The 18250-nt window shown below is 41.1% G+C and overlaps 1 protein-coding gene across 1 annotated transcript; it reads left to right on the forward strand.

The window, feature by feature from the left end:
* The first annotated feature begins 13910 nt into the window (after positions 1-13910).
* ARF6 (ADP ribosylation factor 6) lies at positions 13911-17981 on the forward strand. The gene is made up of 2 exons (XM_043471622.1): positions 13911-14119; positions 14220-17981. The coding sequence occupies exon 2, from the start codon at positions 14706-14708 to the stop codon at positions 15231-15233; it is 528 nt and encodes a 175-aa protein (XP_043327557.1). The 5' UTR covers positions 13911-14119; positions 14220-14705; the 3' UTR covers positions 15234-17981.
* Positions 17982-18250: the final 269 nt, after the last annotated feature.

Here is an 18250-nt window from a genome sequence, read left to right on the forward strand (position 1 = left end):
TTTGAGGCACTAAATGTCAGAATCGATTCTGCATTCATTCCAAATGGAATGTCTCAACCTGTCTACACACGTCCATTCACTTGCGCTCTAGTCATTTATAAATCAGTCCTTCAGGGGAACGTTAATGGGGTCAGACCCAGAGAGTTTCTGCCCTGGCAGCCGGGAGAGAAGGCTTGTGGGTAAAATCGGGTCCCGGCTTACCGCCTCAGCAACAGTCAAGCAGGGGACTAGCCTAAAGCCAGACCCTGGGCCACACAGCCGGAGGAGAACACAAGAGGAGAGCTGACGCGGTTGAAGAAAAGAAGACTGAACGATCACCCGCCAACAAGATAAAGAACGAGCCCAGTGCCAGCTCAGTCCAGCCCAGCCCACTACTGAGGAATGAGGAAGTGGAGGAGGCGGGGCCTCCGAAAGGGCAGGTGGGGCCACCTGGGCAGGGAGAGGCGGGGCCGCCTGGGGCGTGAGAGGCGGGACCCGCAGGGCTGGAGAGGAGAGTCGCCGGGGGCCTGCGGAAGGTGGGGAGGGCGGGGCACGTGGGGGGGCGGGGCACGTAGGAGGGCGGGGCGCGGAGGGGTAGGATACTGAGGGGGGTGGGGTGGGGCACGGAGGAGGGCGGGGCACGGAGGGGTGGGATACGGAGGGGGGTGGGGTGGGGCACTGAGGAGGGTGGGGTGGGACATGAGGGAGGGTTCGGTGGAGGGGAAGGGGGTGAGAGGCTGGGTCACTAGGGGAAGGTGAGGCGGGGCTACTCTAGGACCGAGACTCCGGACGCGCAGGCGGAGAGAGGGGTACCGCCAGGGGGCGAGGATCTCCGCGGACCCCGGATCTCTGTCCAGTCCTGGGCTTCCTCCTCCCAAGAAAGCCTCCCGGCCCCGCGGCCCCTGGCAACCGCGAGACAGTTCGCTGCTACGGACAGGATTTTCTTTATGATAGATTACTTGCATTTCAGAGACACGCCAATGTGGGCTAACCCCGATTCTGTTACATTTAATAAAGCAACAATGGATTAACGAGACGTAATAAACATTTACTTCTTGGCCACACTCTGAAGGAAAAGCCTTTAGTATAGTTAATACACAGTATCTCACAATGTCTTATCAGAAGCGCATTTCTTGTGGCAGGTTTTCAAATATCAGAATAAATCCTAAAGTGAACACAGTTACTTATACGGTGTCACGCTGCTAGACTTATAAATTAAACTTGTGAGGTTATTGTCCTCAATTTGAATGTCTTTTGACTTTTATGCGACAGTAGCACTCCATTACAACATGTCTATTTGTTACATTGATTCTGATCTGAGGTGAAATAAATCACTTCACCAAACCCAAACTTAATACATTAAAATCCTGATATTTAGCAAACTTTGTCTCAGTTGTTGATTCTAACTCTTTACACCAATGTGGCAAAAGCTTTCTACTGTATTTAATTTATTCATTTTGGAAAGTGTTAGAATGCATTAGAACGTTTCACTTTCATCAGATTAAGTTTGAGATGGTGCTTCCTTTGTTTGAGGACACCATACAATTAGACTAATGCCACGCCCTGCCAGAATAATTGGCAAATTAATTTGCTTTTTTGTAAATTTCTATTCTCAAGGTTAATTATTTATCGAGGTTAGTATATTTGAACAGCCTGGTTTTTGGTATAGAAATGAATATTTTAAACTGCATACAGCTTATAATGAAGAAGGTAAGAGAGGATCAAGATAACATTCTTTAAATCATTCATTCACTCATCCAACAGTTAACTACTGAGCCAGTGCCTGCTATGTGTTAGGTGTTCTGAAATGTTAACTATTAAATAATATTGGGGATAAAAGTTAGATTAAAAGTGTAAACAGAGAAACAAGGAAGTTGTTTGACATGATACAAATAGTCTAAGATATGGGCTTATGTCTATTCACCTTGAGCCTTGAGAAAAGGGCATAATTTCTAAGAGAAGAATGACTAGAACAGTTCTAACCTTGCATGACTGCTGGCCTCTGGTTATGACTAGTATAAAAATCCTAGGGCTTTCCTTATACAGAGGTGGTGAGGAGGGTAATATCTTCCCCTTGAACTCCTCCCTTTACTTTGAATCAGTGGAAGCTCATTGAGGCCTTCTGAGGTTAAAATGGCAATGTACTTTCACTTTTATTTTGGAGGGGGAAATTTTAAACTTTTGGAGTGTGGTTTAGACAACTTCTTTTTGAGATTTTATGATGTGATCGTTGAATATATAGCATCATGGTGCTTGCTAGGAGATGTTTTATAAATACATTATATTATCACAAGTCACACTGATAATAATTAAGATGTGTTACACTAAGTTTTCTGTATATAACAATTTAATATCAAAGTGATTAATAGTTTCCTCAGGGTGTGCCCTGAAAAAAGCCCTATTTATACACAGTGTACTAAAGGCACAGTCTGCTTGTGCCTATTCAAATGAACCCCCTTGCTGTACAATGGCAGAACTCTAATTCATTTTGTTCAGCCTATTTCCCATGGGGCCATGGCCTGACATGTGACAAGAAACAAAGAAAGACAAAATCACTATATATTAGTTGCAGTATTCTGTAAAAGGAGATAATCTATAGTCACCATGATGTATGGATAAACAATATTACATATTACAAAGAGTATTTGTATAAGCAAGACAAATAAATACAAATGCCGAGTTATGCTTTATCATTTTTAAAACAAATATTTGTGCTCTTATACAGTAATATAATATAAACTAAAAGTGATTTACCCTTTGTGATAGAAATTTATTAAACTAGTAAGCTCGTTTATGCATCCATTCATTCACTCTATCATTAATCATTAGGGATATACAATTAAAACCACAATGAGATACCATGTCATACCTACTAGGATCACTATAATTAAAAAAAAAAACAACTGGATAATAATAAGTGTTGGCAACAATATGGGGAGATCTTGCGCATTGTTGGTGGGAATGAAAAGTGGTGCTGTGAAAAATGGTTTGGCAGTTCCTCAAAAAGTTAAGCATATGATTACTATATAGTCCAGTGATTCTGTACCTAGACACAAGAACTGAAAACAAGGAATCAGTTACTTGTAGATGGATGTTTGCTGCAGGATTACTCACAATAGCCAAAAGGTGGAAACAACCCAAGTGTCCTAATAGAAAACCATGTGAACAAAATACTCACCCATAAAGAGGAATAAAGTTCTGATGCACACAATAGCATAAATGATCCTTGAAAACATTATGCTAAATAAAAATATGCCAGACACAAAAGGACATATATTGTATGATTCGACTTATATGAAATATCTAGAAAAGGCAAATGCATAGAGACAGAAAGTAGAGAGAGGCTGAGGGGAGCAGAGAAGGGGGGGGATGCTTAATGGATATAGAGTTTCTGTTTTGGGGTGATGAAAGTTTGGCAAATGGTGCTATAAATTTCCTTTTCATCACTGCTTTAGCTGTGTCCTTCAAAATTATATACATTGTATTTTCACTTTCATTCATTTCAGTGTATTTTCCTTCCCTTTAAGACCTCCTCTTTGACCTATGAATTATTCAGAAGTGTGTTGTTTAGTCTCCAAGGATTTTGAGATTTTCCTATTACCTTTCTGTTATTAATTTCTAGTTTGATTCCATTGTGGATGGAGAATATACTCTGTATGATTTACAGGTCTTTAAATTTTATTGGTATTGCTTTTCTGGCCCAGGATATGACACTTGATAAGAGTGTGTATGCTGTGGTGTTAGGTGAAATGTTCTCTTAATTTTGATTATCTTGTGGGTTGATGCCATTGTTGAGTTTTTCTATAACCTTGTTGATTTTCTGTCTAGTTTGTTCTATCGGTTGTTGCAAGAGAGGGACTGATGCCTCCAACTATGTTGTTGTTGAGTCGTTCAGTCATGTCTGACTCTTTGTGACTGATGGACAGCAGCACCCCAGGCCTCCAACTGTGTGGATTCATCTATTTCTTCTTTCATTTCTACCAGTTTTTGCTTCACACATTTATGTTCCTTTGTTATTATTTATAATATAATTATACATAATCCTTCCTCAACAATCTTTAGAACCAAGTCAGAGAGTGTTATAAAATTCTGCTGCAGTCATCAAAAATAATTTAGAAAGAAGAGAAGGAAAATCTGTTATATTGACCCATATTTTTGCTTACCATGTTCTTTCTTCCTTCCTGGTGTTCCAAGATTCTTTTTTAAAAACATTTTGTTTTTATTTATTTATTTTTGGCTATGCTGGGTTTTCGTTACTGTACAGGCTTTTCTCTAGTTTCAGAGAGCGGGGGCTACTCTCTAGTTGCAGTGCGCAGGCTTCTCACTGTTGTGGCTTCTCTGGTTGCAAAACACGACCTCTAGGGCCTGTGGGCTTCAGTAGCTGCGGCATACGGGCCCAGGAGTTGTGGTTCCTGTGTTCTAGAGCACAGGCTCAACCGCTGTGATGCATGGGCTTAGTTGCCCTGCAGCATGTGGGATCTTCCTGGATCGGGGATTGAACTTGCATATCCTGCATTGGCAGACAGTCTTTATCACTGAGCCACCTGGGAAATCCCCAAGGTTCTTTTTTTAAAAAATTCTTTCCTTTCTGTTCAGAAAACTTACAGCTTCCTTTGGTAATATTGTAGGAAACGTCTGTTGGTGAAATTCTCTTTATTTTCCTTTGTCTGAGAATGTCTTGATTTCCTCTTCATTCTCAGAAGGTAATTTCACTGGATATAGGATTCTAGGTTGACAGCTCATTTCTCTCAGGACTTAAAAAATGTCCTACCACTTCCTCCTGGCCTCTATGGTTTTGGATGAGAAATCCACTGTCATTTAAATAGTTTTCTCCCTTGTAGGTAAGGTGCTGTTTTTCTCTGGTTTTGTTCAATATGTTTTCTTTGGCTTTCATTTTAGGAAACTTGATTATAATGTATCTTGATGTGGGTCTCCGCAGGTTTGTTTAGCTTCTTAAATCTGTAGGTTTGTGTCTTTTGCCACATTTGGGAAATTTTTAGCCATTATTTCTTTGGGAACTTTTTCAGCCCACTCTATACTTTCCTTCTATGAGTCCAATGATACAGAGATTAGAAATTTTGTTATAGTAGCACAGGTTTCTGAGTCTCTTCTCAATTTTTAAAAAATTCTATTTGTTCTCTGTTGTTCAAATCAGGTTTATTGTTTTATCTGGCAGTCCACTGATTGTTTTCTCCGTCCCTTCTATTCTATGTTGAGTTCATCTGCTGAGTTTTTAAATTTTGGTTATTACATTTTTTCAATTCTAAAATTTCAGTTTAGATCTTTATATCTTCTATGTCTTTTTTGAGACTTCCTATTTCTTTGGTGAGACTTTCTATTTTTTCAGCTGTTTCAAATGTGTTCACAATTGTTCACTGAAGCATTTTTACAATGGCTGCTGTAAAATCTTTGTCAGGTAATCCTAACATCTTTGTCATAGTGACATTGGCATTTATTGATTGCCCTTTTTCATTCACCCTGACATTGTTGTTTGAGAATTTGATGATTTTTTTTTTGGAGAATAAACTGTGCTTTTTGTTTGAGATCTGAATATTTTGACTATTGTAAGATTCTGAATCTTATTTAACCTTTTGTTTTAGCTGGCTTCCTCTAGCACTTCTCCAACAGGGAAGTGGAACATCACCTCACTACTGTGGGGATCACTGGCTCCCCACTAAGCCTCCAGGGGTACCTCCCAGGCTGGAAGGGGAAGAAGTGCCTCTTTACTGCTCCCAACATGGTTTTCACTGATACCACACCATGAACGGTGAGCAGTGTTGAGGATCAAAAGGGTAATAGTGGAAGAGGGGCCTGGCCTCTACATGCTGAAAATCCTGACTTTCCAGTAGGCCTCCTCTGATACCACCCCCGCTGATTCAACCTCCTTACTGCCTCGTGGAGGTGGCAGCTCAGGCTCCCCATGAAGTTTCCAGTGACACCAAGGGCTTGGATGGGGCTCATCAACACGACATGGGGATGAAAGACTTCATTCCCCACTCTGCCTAGTGAGGAGGCAGGAGATTAGGGCACCTTGTTAAGACACTGGCAAGGGTGAAAGTCTAGGCTGCTCACCTGGCCCTTCACCATAGGTGAAGGTGGGGCTACAGCTTTTTTCTTTGGGTTTTGGCTGGAGTAAAGTGGTTGTTTTTGAAAAGTTTTCTGTCTTGCTAGGTTGCCCCTTTCCTAACTCTTTTTTAAAAAGAGAATATGCCTGGAGGTTTTTTGGCATTTCCAGGTTGCCAGCTTCTTAAGCTCCAAGTCTGGGATACATGAGGCAAAAAGAAAACCCAGGGAACTCACCACCATGTCATTCCTTGGGCCTTTAAGTCCCTGATCAGTCTGCCTTCTCTCCATCTTTCAGTATTCTTATGCTTCTTTTATATGTAATATCCAGGGTTCTTAGTTGTACTTAGAAGGAGGAATTGAAAAAAGTATGTTTACGCCATCTTCCTGGAAGAGGCTGTGTTAACTTTTTTCTTTTTAGCTGCACCACGTGGCTTGTGGGATCTTAGTTCCCCAACCAGGGACTGAACTTCGGCCATGGCAGTGAAAGCACCAAGTCCTAACCACCGGACTGCCAGGGGATTCCCCTAGATTTTATTAGTTTTATTGGTTACCTTCTGATCAGGGCAAATGATACTGATTGAAAAAGTTCTCCAGAAATTCTAAGATGTCTTTTCCTCCTATATTAAGAGAACTATTGCTGTAGCATAAGAGAATGCATTAACGTATTCTAAGAGCTCTATAAAGCAATTCAGCAATAGGTCAAAAGACCAGGTCACAGAGTGGTTTAGAGCTTTTTATAAATCAATTATTAGATTTATCAATAGTCTTGGTCCTACCTACTCCAGTTCTAATGGTGGTTTTATTACATAATAGTGATGACAGTATACAATTATTTTATATTAGGTATTGTTATATATAATTTTCAATGAAGCATTAAAGTCTGTAACTTTGATATGTTATTTGTTAAAATTTTGTTTTGCTTGCATACTACATTGATACATTTTGTAAAGCTATAACTTTTAAGTAACAGAAGCCTACTGGAGCTTGAAAGAAAACTGAAAGTGTCATTCAGTCATGTCTGACTCTTTGCTATCCCATGGATTGCAGCCCTCCTCTGTCCTTGGAATTTTTCTGGCAAGAATACTGGATTGGGTAGCCATTCCCTTCTCCACGGAATTTTCCTGACCCAGGGATCAAAACCAGGTTGCATTGCAGGCAGATTCTTTTGCAGGCAGATTCTTTACCATCTGAGCTACCAGGGAAGCCTTGTGGAGCTTGCTTTAGCAAAAAGAAAGGTCATTTTATATAACAATGCAAGTACTTCATGAAACTCAAGGGTTGGTATGGAGACAGACTCCAGGAAGGGCCTAGAACTGTGCAGTGGAGCCCAAGATATAATCTATTTTGTCTCTACTACTCACTGTACACCTGCTTTCTCTTTCTTACCGAAGACTCTGCCTGCCACCAGAATATGGCTGTGACACAGTCCCTAGTTAACAGGATATGGACCCACTGGGAAGAGACAGACTGATAATGGTCTTCCTTCAGTTCAGTTCAGTTCAGTTCAGTTGCTCAGTCGTGTCCGAGTCTTTGCGACCCCATAGACTGCAGCATGCCAGGCCTCCCTGTCCATCACCAACTCCTGGAGTTTAACCAAACTCGTGTCCATTGAGTCAGTGATCTGATTTTAAATTCTCAGGAATAAGAGTACGATTAGCAAATTAGGATCATGATTCTACCTGTAGTCCATTTGGTATGGTGTGAGGTGTATGTGTGGAAGGAGAACATGGAAAAACCAGTAGGGCTGACAGAAGTCTACTCCTGCGTTCCTGCGGGTGGGGGTGCCATTTCCAAAGACAGCCTAAAGTGTTCAATACACTGGGTATCTTGTTCTATTCCTAGAATCTCTGACACATGGTTAACAATGTATCTACATTGAAACTGTTATAAAGTCACAGGTTTACCTTCTTATACAACCAACATCACTACTGTGAAAGTTGAATTCATGACTTAATATTTCTTGTAATGTTTAAAAGATATAATAAGCAGCAGAAAGACCCATTTTTACATTTGGAAATGAAGTCAAACATCAGAAACTGCTTCAAAAGGCTTCAGAACTTTCCTTTTCCAGCATCATTCTAGTTAATTTGGGAAGTCAGCATACAGGGGAGCAGGGTTTTCCTTTGGTGAAGAGAGTATAGGAAGTGTCCCCCTAGTTCATGGAAGAGAGTCACCACACCACTGACCCTGTTTTATAAAATTATAAAGTTACCCCTGAAGCCAATCTTGAGCTCAGCAGGCTTATATTTTGACTAGTATTTGTGGACATATAATCTAGTAGGTGTCTTTCTAAGCCTTTTGGAATATAAATCTTTCTTACTTGAAATGGAAACAAACTCATAAATTTTGCCCAGCTAAGTCATTGTTAAATTGGTTATAGTGTATAACATTTAGCTAGGATTTTACAACCATTTCCACACTCATAAATCTTGGTCATTGTGCTCAGAATTCTATATTAGAAGTAGGAGTAACTACAAATAGTAATTTACTGATAGTCCAAAGGTACTGAATAGCAAAAACTGTTCCACTGTTTATTCTTGGTGCACATAAAACAATATTTTTAAAAAAGAAGAGGTTATGGAAGAGGACCTGGTTATGCTTTTCTAAGGAATTTTTCCTTTCAACCCCAAACTGGGGTTTTGATTAGATTAGGCTATCAGTTTAAAACATTGCCAAGCTCTGCTTTTCAATACAATCCTTTTTTTCCCTTCCCTCCTCCCTACGTCCCTTCCTTTTCCCCTTCTATATTCCTTCCTTTCTTGCTTCTTCTTTCCTACTTACTTTTTCATTCATTTATTTTCTCTTTGAAAGAGCAATGTGTAGCATTTAAAACCATTTAATTATTTGGTTTCTAATCTAGGCAATGGCACCCCACTCCGGTACTCTTGCCTGGAAAATCCCACGGACGGAGGAGCCTGGTAGGCTGCGGTCCATGGGGTCGCTAAGAGTCAGACAGGACTGAGCAACTTCACTTTCACTTTCACGCATTGGAGAAGGAGATGGCAACCCACTCCAGTGTTCTTGCCTGGAGAATCCCAGGGACGGGGGAACCTGGTGGGCTGCTGTCTATGGGGAAGCACAGAGTCGGACACGACTGAAGTGACTTAGCAGTAGCAGTGGCTCCAATGGTAAAGAATCTGCCTGCAATGCAGGAGACATGAGTTCGATCCCTGGGTTGGGAAGATTCCCTGGAGAAGGGAATGACTACCCACTCCAGTATTCTTGCCTGGAGAATTCCATGGACAGAGGAGCCTGGTGGGCTAGAGTCCATTGGTTTGCAAAGAGTTGGACAGGACTGAGCAATTAACAGTTTCACTTTTCACATTTTCATCAGCTAGTTAACACCGTTAAATGAACAGAAAGTAAGACAGAATTCTTGGCAACCATAGGATGATCAAAGTCATAAGCTCTAGACTAAAACTTGTCTGTGGATACTTTCCATTTGTCTGCCCAGTATACAGACACTTCTCCTGTTTGACTTAATCATAATTTAGGTAGAAGATAGGATGAAAGGGGGAAAATGGATATTCCTTGTCCTATTTACCTGGTAGCTGGGGTTTGGGGAGGTGAACTGGGCTCAATTAATTTACTGATCGACGTCCTAGTCCAAGCTTTGAATTTTGAAGAAAATAAATAGCATTCAGAATTCATAGAATTTTTGATGTGATGGGAAGTTAGTAATTAATTCAGTGGTTCTCAATCTTAGTTACACATTAGAATCATTCAGGAAGCTTTTAAAAATACTGGTGGGCAGAACTTATATCATAGATATTGTGACTTAATTGACCCGGGGTGAGGCTCAAGCATTTATAGCTTAAAAATGCCCCAGCTGATTGTCAAGTGCAGTTGGAGCTGAAAACCATTGATCTAGTCCAGCTTCCAGGGTTCACACAAGAGAGAAAAGAACACCAGACTTGGGTCAAAAAAATGTTAAATCTCCTCTAAACCATTTATTGATCTTAAGGAGTTGGTTACCCTCTCACTGCCTCAGCTCCTTCAACTGAAAAGGGTAATAACATAAACTGCCCTAATCAATTAAGAGAGATTTCTCTAATGCAGGAACAGATAAATTTATGATTAATGAGGATGAACAAATTGCCCAAGTTACACCTAAATCAAGAAGTATTAGGAGTAAGTTAAGGATGTAATTTAGCTTTTTGTATTCACTTGTGCCACTAGACTTCATTGCCCCAGTGTTTATTTTTATGGTCTGAAGACAGAACTATTAAACTACTTTGCTAAAATATCAACTGTAGTTCAAACTTTTGTTTTTAGTTATATCTTTTCCACTCTTAATACTGCTGAAAATGAGATGAAAGTCTTCATACTCAGGCATAACTAAAGTAATTATCAAGGTTTTGATTGGGATATACTTTTTTTTTAACGGTTAAAGAGGAAGAACTAGAAAGTAGTTCTTCAGCTGACATGGGAAGAGGGAGTGAACTATCATTTTGGTTTCTACCCTCAGTGTGTGGCCAGAATTTCCCTGACCCTGCATAGGATAGAAAGAAAGATACAACAGAGTCATACAAAGTGAGTGATTTTTCAAAGTTATAGGAGTTCACAAATAAGGGTAAGTAGCATGAGGTGCTATTGTTAAAGAAGACATTTATTTCATTTTAAAGTGGAAAGCTAAGTCATTTTATGAAAGTAAATATTTTTATTAAAAGATGATGCCTTAGTCAGGGATACAATAAACATATGTGATATTGAACAGATTAGACATTATAAAATGGCATTTAAAAGTGAAGTCTGGTTTGAAAGCAAGCTGGAGAAATCTCATTTGCAAGCTGAGTTAAAAGCAGAGATCCATTTTTCTATAGGAATTAGTCTTTAGAGCTTACATTAGTGTCTGTAACTTAAAACAGTGAAATAGAATGCAAACTGAGAAATCCAATATTTTATTTTATAAATGTATTTTTATTTACAAAATATTTCACTGAATGACAGTAGTATTTTTTAAATTGAAATTTACTTTTTGAATTGTTTCAAGAAAGTGTCAAGAACATAAAATTTCATCAGTGATATGATGATTTAGTAGTTCTCTAAATTGTGACTTTTTGCAGAAATTTGGTTTTAGTGAAATTCACTTTTTTTAAAAAAGTGTGCATATATAAAGTTAAGATTTTTCACTGTATTTATATTCTGGTTATAATTTGTTTTTTATGATCATTACTTAAAATAATCTATTGTATAATTTTTTGCATGAAGAGCCACTGTAAGATATGCCACTGTATGAAAATCTTGACTAACCTATTATTTCAAACCACAGATAAAAATTGTATGTGTGCTTCCTTTTTTGTTTTACCTCCTCTGTGGTATAAAAGATATTCATTCAGTAAATAATGACTGAACTCCTGATACCTACATGCTGTCACTGGGGACATAATGTGGAGAATGCAAAGTCTCTGCCTTCACTTACTCTGTTAGAAGATAAATGGAAGTTGGCTTTCAAACATAAACTGTTTTAGCCCTAGCACAGTGCCAGTGCCAGGTAGATGCCAGTGCTTCGAGTTGCTTCAATTTTTAATTGTATCACACCTTTCACTGAAAAATAAGTAAAAGCCTGGAAAATCAATCTTCCATCTAGTTGGGAAAACTGGAATCTGCTCTGAGAAAACTATTATGTTGGAATGAAGCAAGATACAGTGGTCACTGCCTCATATAAAAAAATTCCTTCCTCAAACAATAATTACTATGGCATCAGAAGGACTGATGCTGAAGCTGAAGTTCCAATACTTTGGCCACCTGATGCGAAGAACTGACTCTTTGGAAAAGACCTTGATGCTGGGAAAGATGGAAGGCAAGAGGAGAAGGGGACGACAGAGGATGAGATGGTTGGATGGCATCACCGACTCACTGGACATGAGTTTGAGCAAACTCTGGGAGTTGGTGATGGACAGGGAAGCTCCACGCCATGGGATCAGAGAATCAGACACAACTGAGCGACTGAACTGAACTGATGGCACCTTATTTATATTGGCTTGGCCAAAAAATTTGTTTGGGTTTTTCCCATATCATCTTACAGAAAGACCTGAATAAATTTTTTGGCCAACCCAATAGTTATAAAGCATTTTAAGAAATACAGTTGACCCTTGAATAGGGACATTAGAGGTCTCACCTCAACACAGTCCAAATTCTGAGGATAACTTCTAGGTCAGCCCTCCCATATCCCAGGATTCACATCTGTGGATTCAACCAAGCCGGATTGTGTAGTAACATACTACAAATCTATTGGGAAAACAAAAAAAGCCAAGTACTGATACAAGTGGATCTGTGCCGTTCAAACCCATGGTGTTCAAGAGTCAACTGTAATATAATCGAGCTTCCAAACAACCGTGTGAAGTACTCAGGGAGATAGCATAATTTTGGGTTAAGAGGATGAGCCATAGATTCACCATTTGATCTCAACTCTGGAACCTTCAAAAACTTACTTAACCTCTCTGACCCTCAGTTTCCACTAACACTCAAAGTTACCTCACATGGTTGCTGTGCAGGTTGAAGGAAAATATTTAAAGTATGTAGTACAGTGTTCATCATGACAATCAATAAATAGTGGCTATTTTCATTCTAGATGATATCATTCTTCATCTGTTTCAACAGCTTAAAGAAGATGGAATTTACAAAGGTTTAGAGGAAAGGATTCACAGGTGTGAAACGGAGGGGTGACACTCTGAACCCCAATCTTCTGACTGTAAATCCTTCTTTCAGTTTTAAGACAGTGCATGGCATATTCAGGCTGATGATAAGTAAATCACTGCTAGAATATTAATAACTTTGGTAAGTAAATTTACTTCAGGCTGACGTTTATGAGCTTATCATTTAACCCATCTACCATTATCACATTTTCTTAAATTGTGAAATAAGAAGTATGTTACCTTATGTTATTACAGCATTTTCTTAAAAAAAACGAAACACTATTTTCCTGTTATTCCTTCCTTTGGTTTATTTCCAGCTTTCACTTAAACACATTACCAATAAACATGTGACACAAAAAGGTTTCCTGAAGTTTTATACAAACATTATACTTATTACTTAACCCTCAAATAGGGTTTGCGGACAGCAAAGTCAGTAGTGCACTCGGTTTAAACATGAAATAACTCAGTAAGGTTAAATGTTCAAATCGAGGCAACAGAAGTAGTCTTTCTAATTCTTAAAGTTGAGAATGAGTGGCTGGGTGAGAAGTTACTACTAATCACACTAAAAGATGATAATATTTACACATGAAAAATTATCACCTTCTAAAACGTTGAAAAAGCATGGAAACTGTTGATAATACTGTAATTTTAAAAACACAAAACAAAAACGTGGACTGGTCCTGCCGAGATGTGTTAAGATTGGGCTCAAATGCCCCAAAGTCGGGCTTCAGAACAAACCCAAGCCCAGTAAAAGCGCCGCACTGACTGGCAGATTCCACGCGAACCACTTGCCTCCCACGTGTCTTTCAGGAAACGCACAGAACACGAGGGATAAAAGGAAGCCAAAGAGGGCCAGGGGAAAGGTAAAAACCGTGGCTAGGGCTTCCCGGGGAGATTGAGGGCTCCCGAAGGCTGGGGCAGGCTGGAGGGACCTCCCGGAGCATCAGGCGGGCACCGGAGTCTGCGAACAGGCCTGGAAGGAGTTCGGGGAAGGCGTGCGTTGGGGGAGCGGGCAGTTCGTGGGCCCCACCCCCTGGAGCTCCGCAGAGGATCGGCTCCCCTGGATCGAGTAGGGGGGTGGAGGAAGTGAGAGCGCAGAAGAAGGAATGCATAGAGGAAGGAGTCGCTAGAGGAGCGACAGGTGGGAGCTAGTCAGAGTCCGAGGTTTGCGGGGGTGGGGGTTGGCCGCACCTGTGAGACCTCCGGGCCGCCGTAGCCCCGCCCCTCGCGCGTGGCGCCCCGACGCTTGGCGCGCGGGCCGCTCTCCTTACAGAGGTCGCTCTTGCCCGAACGGTCGGCTTCCCTCTGTTGCGCCTGCGTAGTCGGGAGGGGAAGTGAGGCGGTTTCCTCGGCGCCTTTTCCGGCGGCGGCAGCGGCAGAACTGGGAGGAGGCTGTGGAGGCCGGAGGGAGCCCGCGCGCGGGGCGGCGGCTGGAGGTAACCTCCTGGGCTGAGCTGGCGAGGCGGGCCCCCTCGGCCTCCACTCTCCTCTGGGGCTCCAGCAGTAACTCCTTTTTCCCTCTCTGTGTCTCTGCAGGCAGCGCACCGAGTTCCCGCGAGGATCCATGACCTGACCGGGCGCCGGAGCCGCGCTGCTTCTCGGCTGGCCTGGGTCGGTGGTGAGCGCGGTGGTCGCGGACCGGGGACCGGGCCGAAGGGCCGCAGTCTCCCGCGGCGGAGCCAGGAGAAGGCGGAGGAGCGGGAACCGCGGCGGCGCTCGCGCGGCGCCTGCGGGGGGAAGGGCAGTTCCGGGCCGGGCCGCGCCTCAGCAGGGCGGCGGCTCTCCCGGCGCAGACTCAGCGCCCCGGCGGCCGCGGCGCCTGGAGGAATCAAGTTGTGTGGTGGGTGATGCCCGAGTGAGCGGCGGCCCCGGGCCTCTGCCCAGAGGAGGCGACTCCCACGCAGGCCGCACGGGCGCCCTCGCGACTGGGAGGCTCCGTTTCTGTTTCGCGGCGGCGGCGGCGTTGTTGGCGGAGGGGACCCGGGACACCTGAATGCCCCCGGCCCCGGCTCTTCCGACGCGATGGGGAAGGTGCTATCTAAGATCTTCGGGAACAAGGAAATGCGGATCCTCATGTTGGGCCTGGACGCAGCCGGCAAGACAACCATCCTGTACAAGTTGAAGCTGGGCCAGTCGGTGACCACCATCCCCACTGTGGGTTTCAACGTGGAGACGGTGACTTACAAAAACGTCAAGTTCAACGTATGGGATGTGGGCGGCCAGGACAAGATCCGGCCGCTCTGGCGGCATTACTACACCGGGACCCAGGGTCTCATCTTCGTAGTGGACTGCGCCGACCGCGACCGCATCGACGAGGCCCGCCAGGAGCTGCACCGCATTATCAATGACCGGGAGATGAGGGACGCCATAATCCTCATCTTCGCCAACAAGCAGGACCTCCCCGATGCCATGAAACCCCACGAGATCCAGGAGAAACTGGGCCTGACCCGGATTCGGGACAGGAACTGGTATGTGCAGCCCTCCTGTGCCACCTCGGGGGACGGACTCTATGAGGGGCTCACATGGTTAACCTCTAACTACAAATCCTAATGTGCATTCTCCACCCATCCCCCGGAAAGGAGAGAAATCAAAAACCCATTCATAGGATTATCGCCACCATCACCTCTTTCAATTGCCACTTTCTCTTCTTTTGAATTTGAACTCTGGAGTTACAGTTCTGCGGTTTGGGGGAGGGGGTTAGGGATTTTCTTTCTTTCTTTTTTTTTTTGCTTTGCGTTAGGATGCTCTGATCTGACTTTTTGACATGAACACAAAGTACTAGATGCTCTTGTTGACTTCCAGCAAATGGGATGGGGGAAATATAGCAGTTCTTGGTAAATTCCTTTATAATAATGGTTTGATTTTTTTATCTCAAGAGAATCTTCTTTTCCAATGTATGCTTTTTTCCTTTTTGCCCAGTTTCCTTATCACTTGCTGTAGATGGCTTATTTTGCATTCATGCAGACTATGTTGCAAGTCTGTTTCATCTAGTAAACTGAAAATTATTGCTTAATCAAACTGCCGTTTGTCTTTTATATTTAAGGCCCCCCCCCCGCCCCTTATGAGTTCTGACTTTAACTTAGTAAATTCAAATGTGACCTTTTATATCTAAGACCAGTATAGTAAACTTAGCCCACAGTGGCAAATGATGAGTAATATCCTTGTAATATGTTCCAGTTGCACATCAGTATGTTAAACAGGTAATGTAAGAAGTTCTTTGAAATTTCAGCTATTAAGTTCTGAAACATACATCATGCATGAGTAAGGATAAAACTCAAGTTCCCCATTGCAAAGCTAACTTACACTGCATAAAACTATGAAAATATAACCTGTCAAGGATACAGATTTTTTTTCACTGCAAAGTTAGCAACTTTGCTCTATTTTCCCTCTTTTTTAACTTTAAAAACAGACTCTTCCAGAAAATGGAGCAATAATGGTGTATAACATACACAGATGAAATATTTGTAGATATTTTAAGTGACTTTTGGGCAAAACTGGAATATATCCTTTTACCATGTTTCAAATATCGAAGACCAGTAGATTTAAGTTCCTGGAATGGTTACTTTGTTCATTAATAAATCATTTAACAATTCAAATTATATTCACCTTTTACCTAGTTGGAAAAAAAAAAATCTGTTTCCACATTACAGCAACTGATTAACCTGAAGATGTCTTTTTTTTTTTTTTTTTTTTAGTAAATGAGTGATCCATATCTCCATTAATTAGAACACTGGAAAAGATGTTTTATAAAAAAAGTTATTCTGTTGGGTTAACTCATGCAAATAGATATCCTGTTGGTTCAATTATACACTATCTCTAAGGAAGGAAATGTGATGAATGAATGATGTGTAGACTTGAGGAATGACAAAGGGCAAGTAGGATGTAGAAGAAGAACCTACAGATGACAATGAATGTAAACTTATTTTTCTTCAACTGTAAGCAGTGTGCTTGCTGGTGATACCCAGATCTTAACAAGATTACTTGCTTAGCTGGTTAGGACCAGTAACTAGATTAATGAGACCACTATGATAATACTTTGAACCAAATGTTAATGCTTGATACAGAATAGTGTAGCAGCATCTGGTTCTTATATAGCCTTAAGGATTAATTGTAGAGATCCTCGAGGAATTAAAACTTAGGGAATTTCAGAAATGTAGATTGCAAATGCAGTTTACAGGAAAAGGTGAAGTGGGTTTTGTTTATGAGGGTGTCTGAAAACAAAAATTGAACGGGATATCATGGTATATGATTGGACAGTATTGGTCCTTCATGCTTTGGCCATATTGTATAATGGAGCTTTTACCAAAGATGTATGAGAAATATAAGGCTATAGAAAATTAACTCTTCAAAGTAAAACTCTTGACAAACGTTTTACTTAAAGCAGATGAGAAAAGGTGCTATGTTGTAGGCTCCTAATGGTGCAGAGGGATTTTTGAATTCAAAATGCAACTAAAGTATCAAGTTCTCAGTTTCACTTTAGTAGAAGTATCTCTGGAAATGAAGCTGACACACATCTAAGAACATTTTAGTTGCTTTTAAAATTCCCAAAGCTCCATCATACATTTAATTACTAGTGTTTTAAATGATTACATATAAGGTACATAAACATGGGTTATACAAATATCAATGTTACAGTAACATCCTGAAGTGACAAGCACAAAGGTATAAATGCCTAAACTGGAGGAAACTTGAAACCCTCATGTTAATTCTTAAATGTAGTATTTCTAACTTGTGACAAGACAGATTGGTAGGCAGCCATTTTTGTGTCTTAAAATAACTGGGGGCATAGTTAAAATTTTATACATCAAGTGATTGCTAAGGAGTGTTGCAGGTGAGATGTGGTTATTTTTAGTTTATTTGAAATGTCTTAAGGTGGGGGGAGGAGGGGAAGCAAATATTTGAAATTTGGAAAACCCTAAACCGTTTGATAAGAAACTGTAATTTTCACTTACGTTATCTTTAAGGATATAAAAGGTTGATAAATTGGTGTAGTTAAATTGAGCCATAACCATTGGTGATCATGGGGACCGGTAATTAAGCCTGCAGAAAATAATTACAATCTAAGAATTTAAGAAATAAGATCCTGAAGATTTTGTTTAATTGCATCAATTTCTGTATTTTATGTGCATTTAAAAACTGCAGTAAGTTGAATGGGTTAATCTTGTCTAATATAAGTAAATGAGTCTGTAGACTGTGATCTCCCCAAACTAAAAAGTACAGTACTTGGAATTGTGTTCTTTATGGTTGTAGTGTTGGTAAAGCACTAATATGCAGAAAATAAAGGAATTACACAGTGCAGTTTCTCACGTTATGTTACTCGTTTGAACTAGATTAAGTGGGATGTGTGGTGTGTTGGGCCGTGTTTTTCTCCAGGGATGTATGGTTTAACGTGACTTAATTTGGGAGTCATCTAGCCTTTGTAAGAAGAAAAAGAATCAGTTTGGTTCTTGTGATTCTGGCTATCAAGGAAGTTTTGTGCTGATTTAGTTCCTCCAAATTTAATCTGAATTTATGATAACTTTTAGGACACAGAAACAGTTGAAAAATTTAGAAAGTAAAAGTTCTAT

Source organism: Cervus canadensis, chromosome 6 (genome assembly GCF_019320065.1).
Source record: "Cervus canadensis isolate Bull #8, Minnesota chromosome 6, ASM1932006v1, whole genome shotgun sequence".
Lineage (NCBI taxonomy): Eukaryota > Metazoa > Chordata > Mammalia > Artiodactyla > Cervidae > Cervus > Cervus canadensis.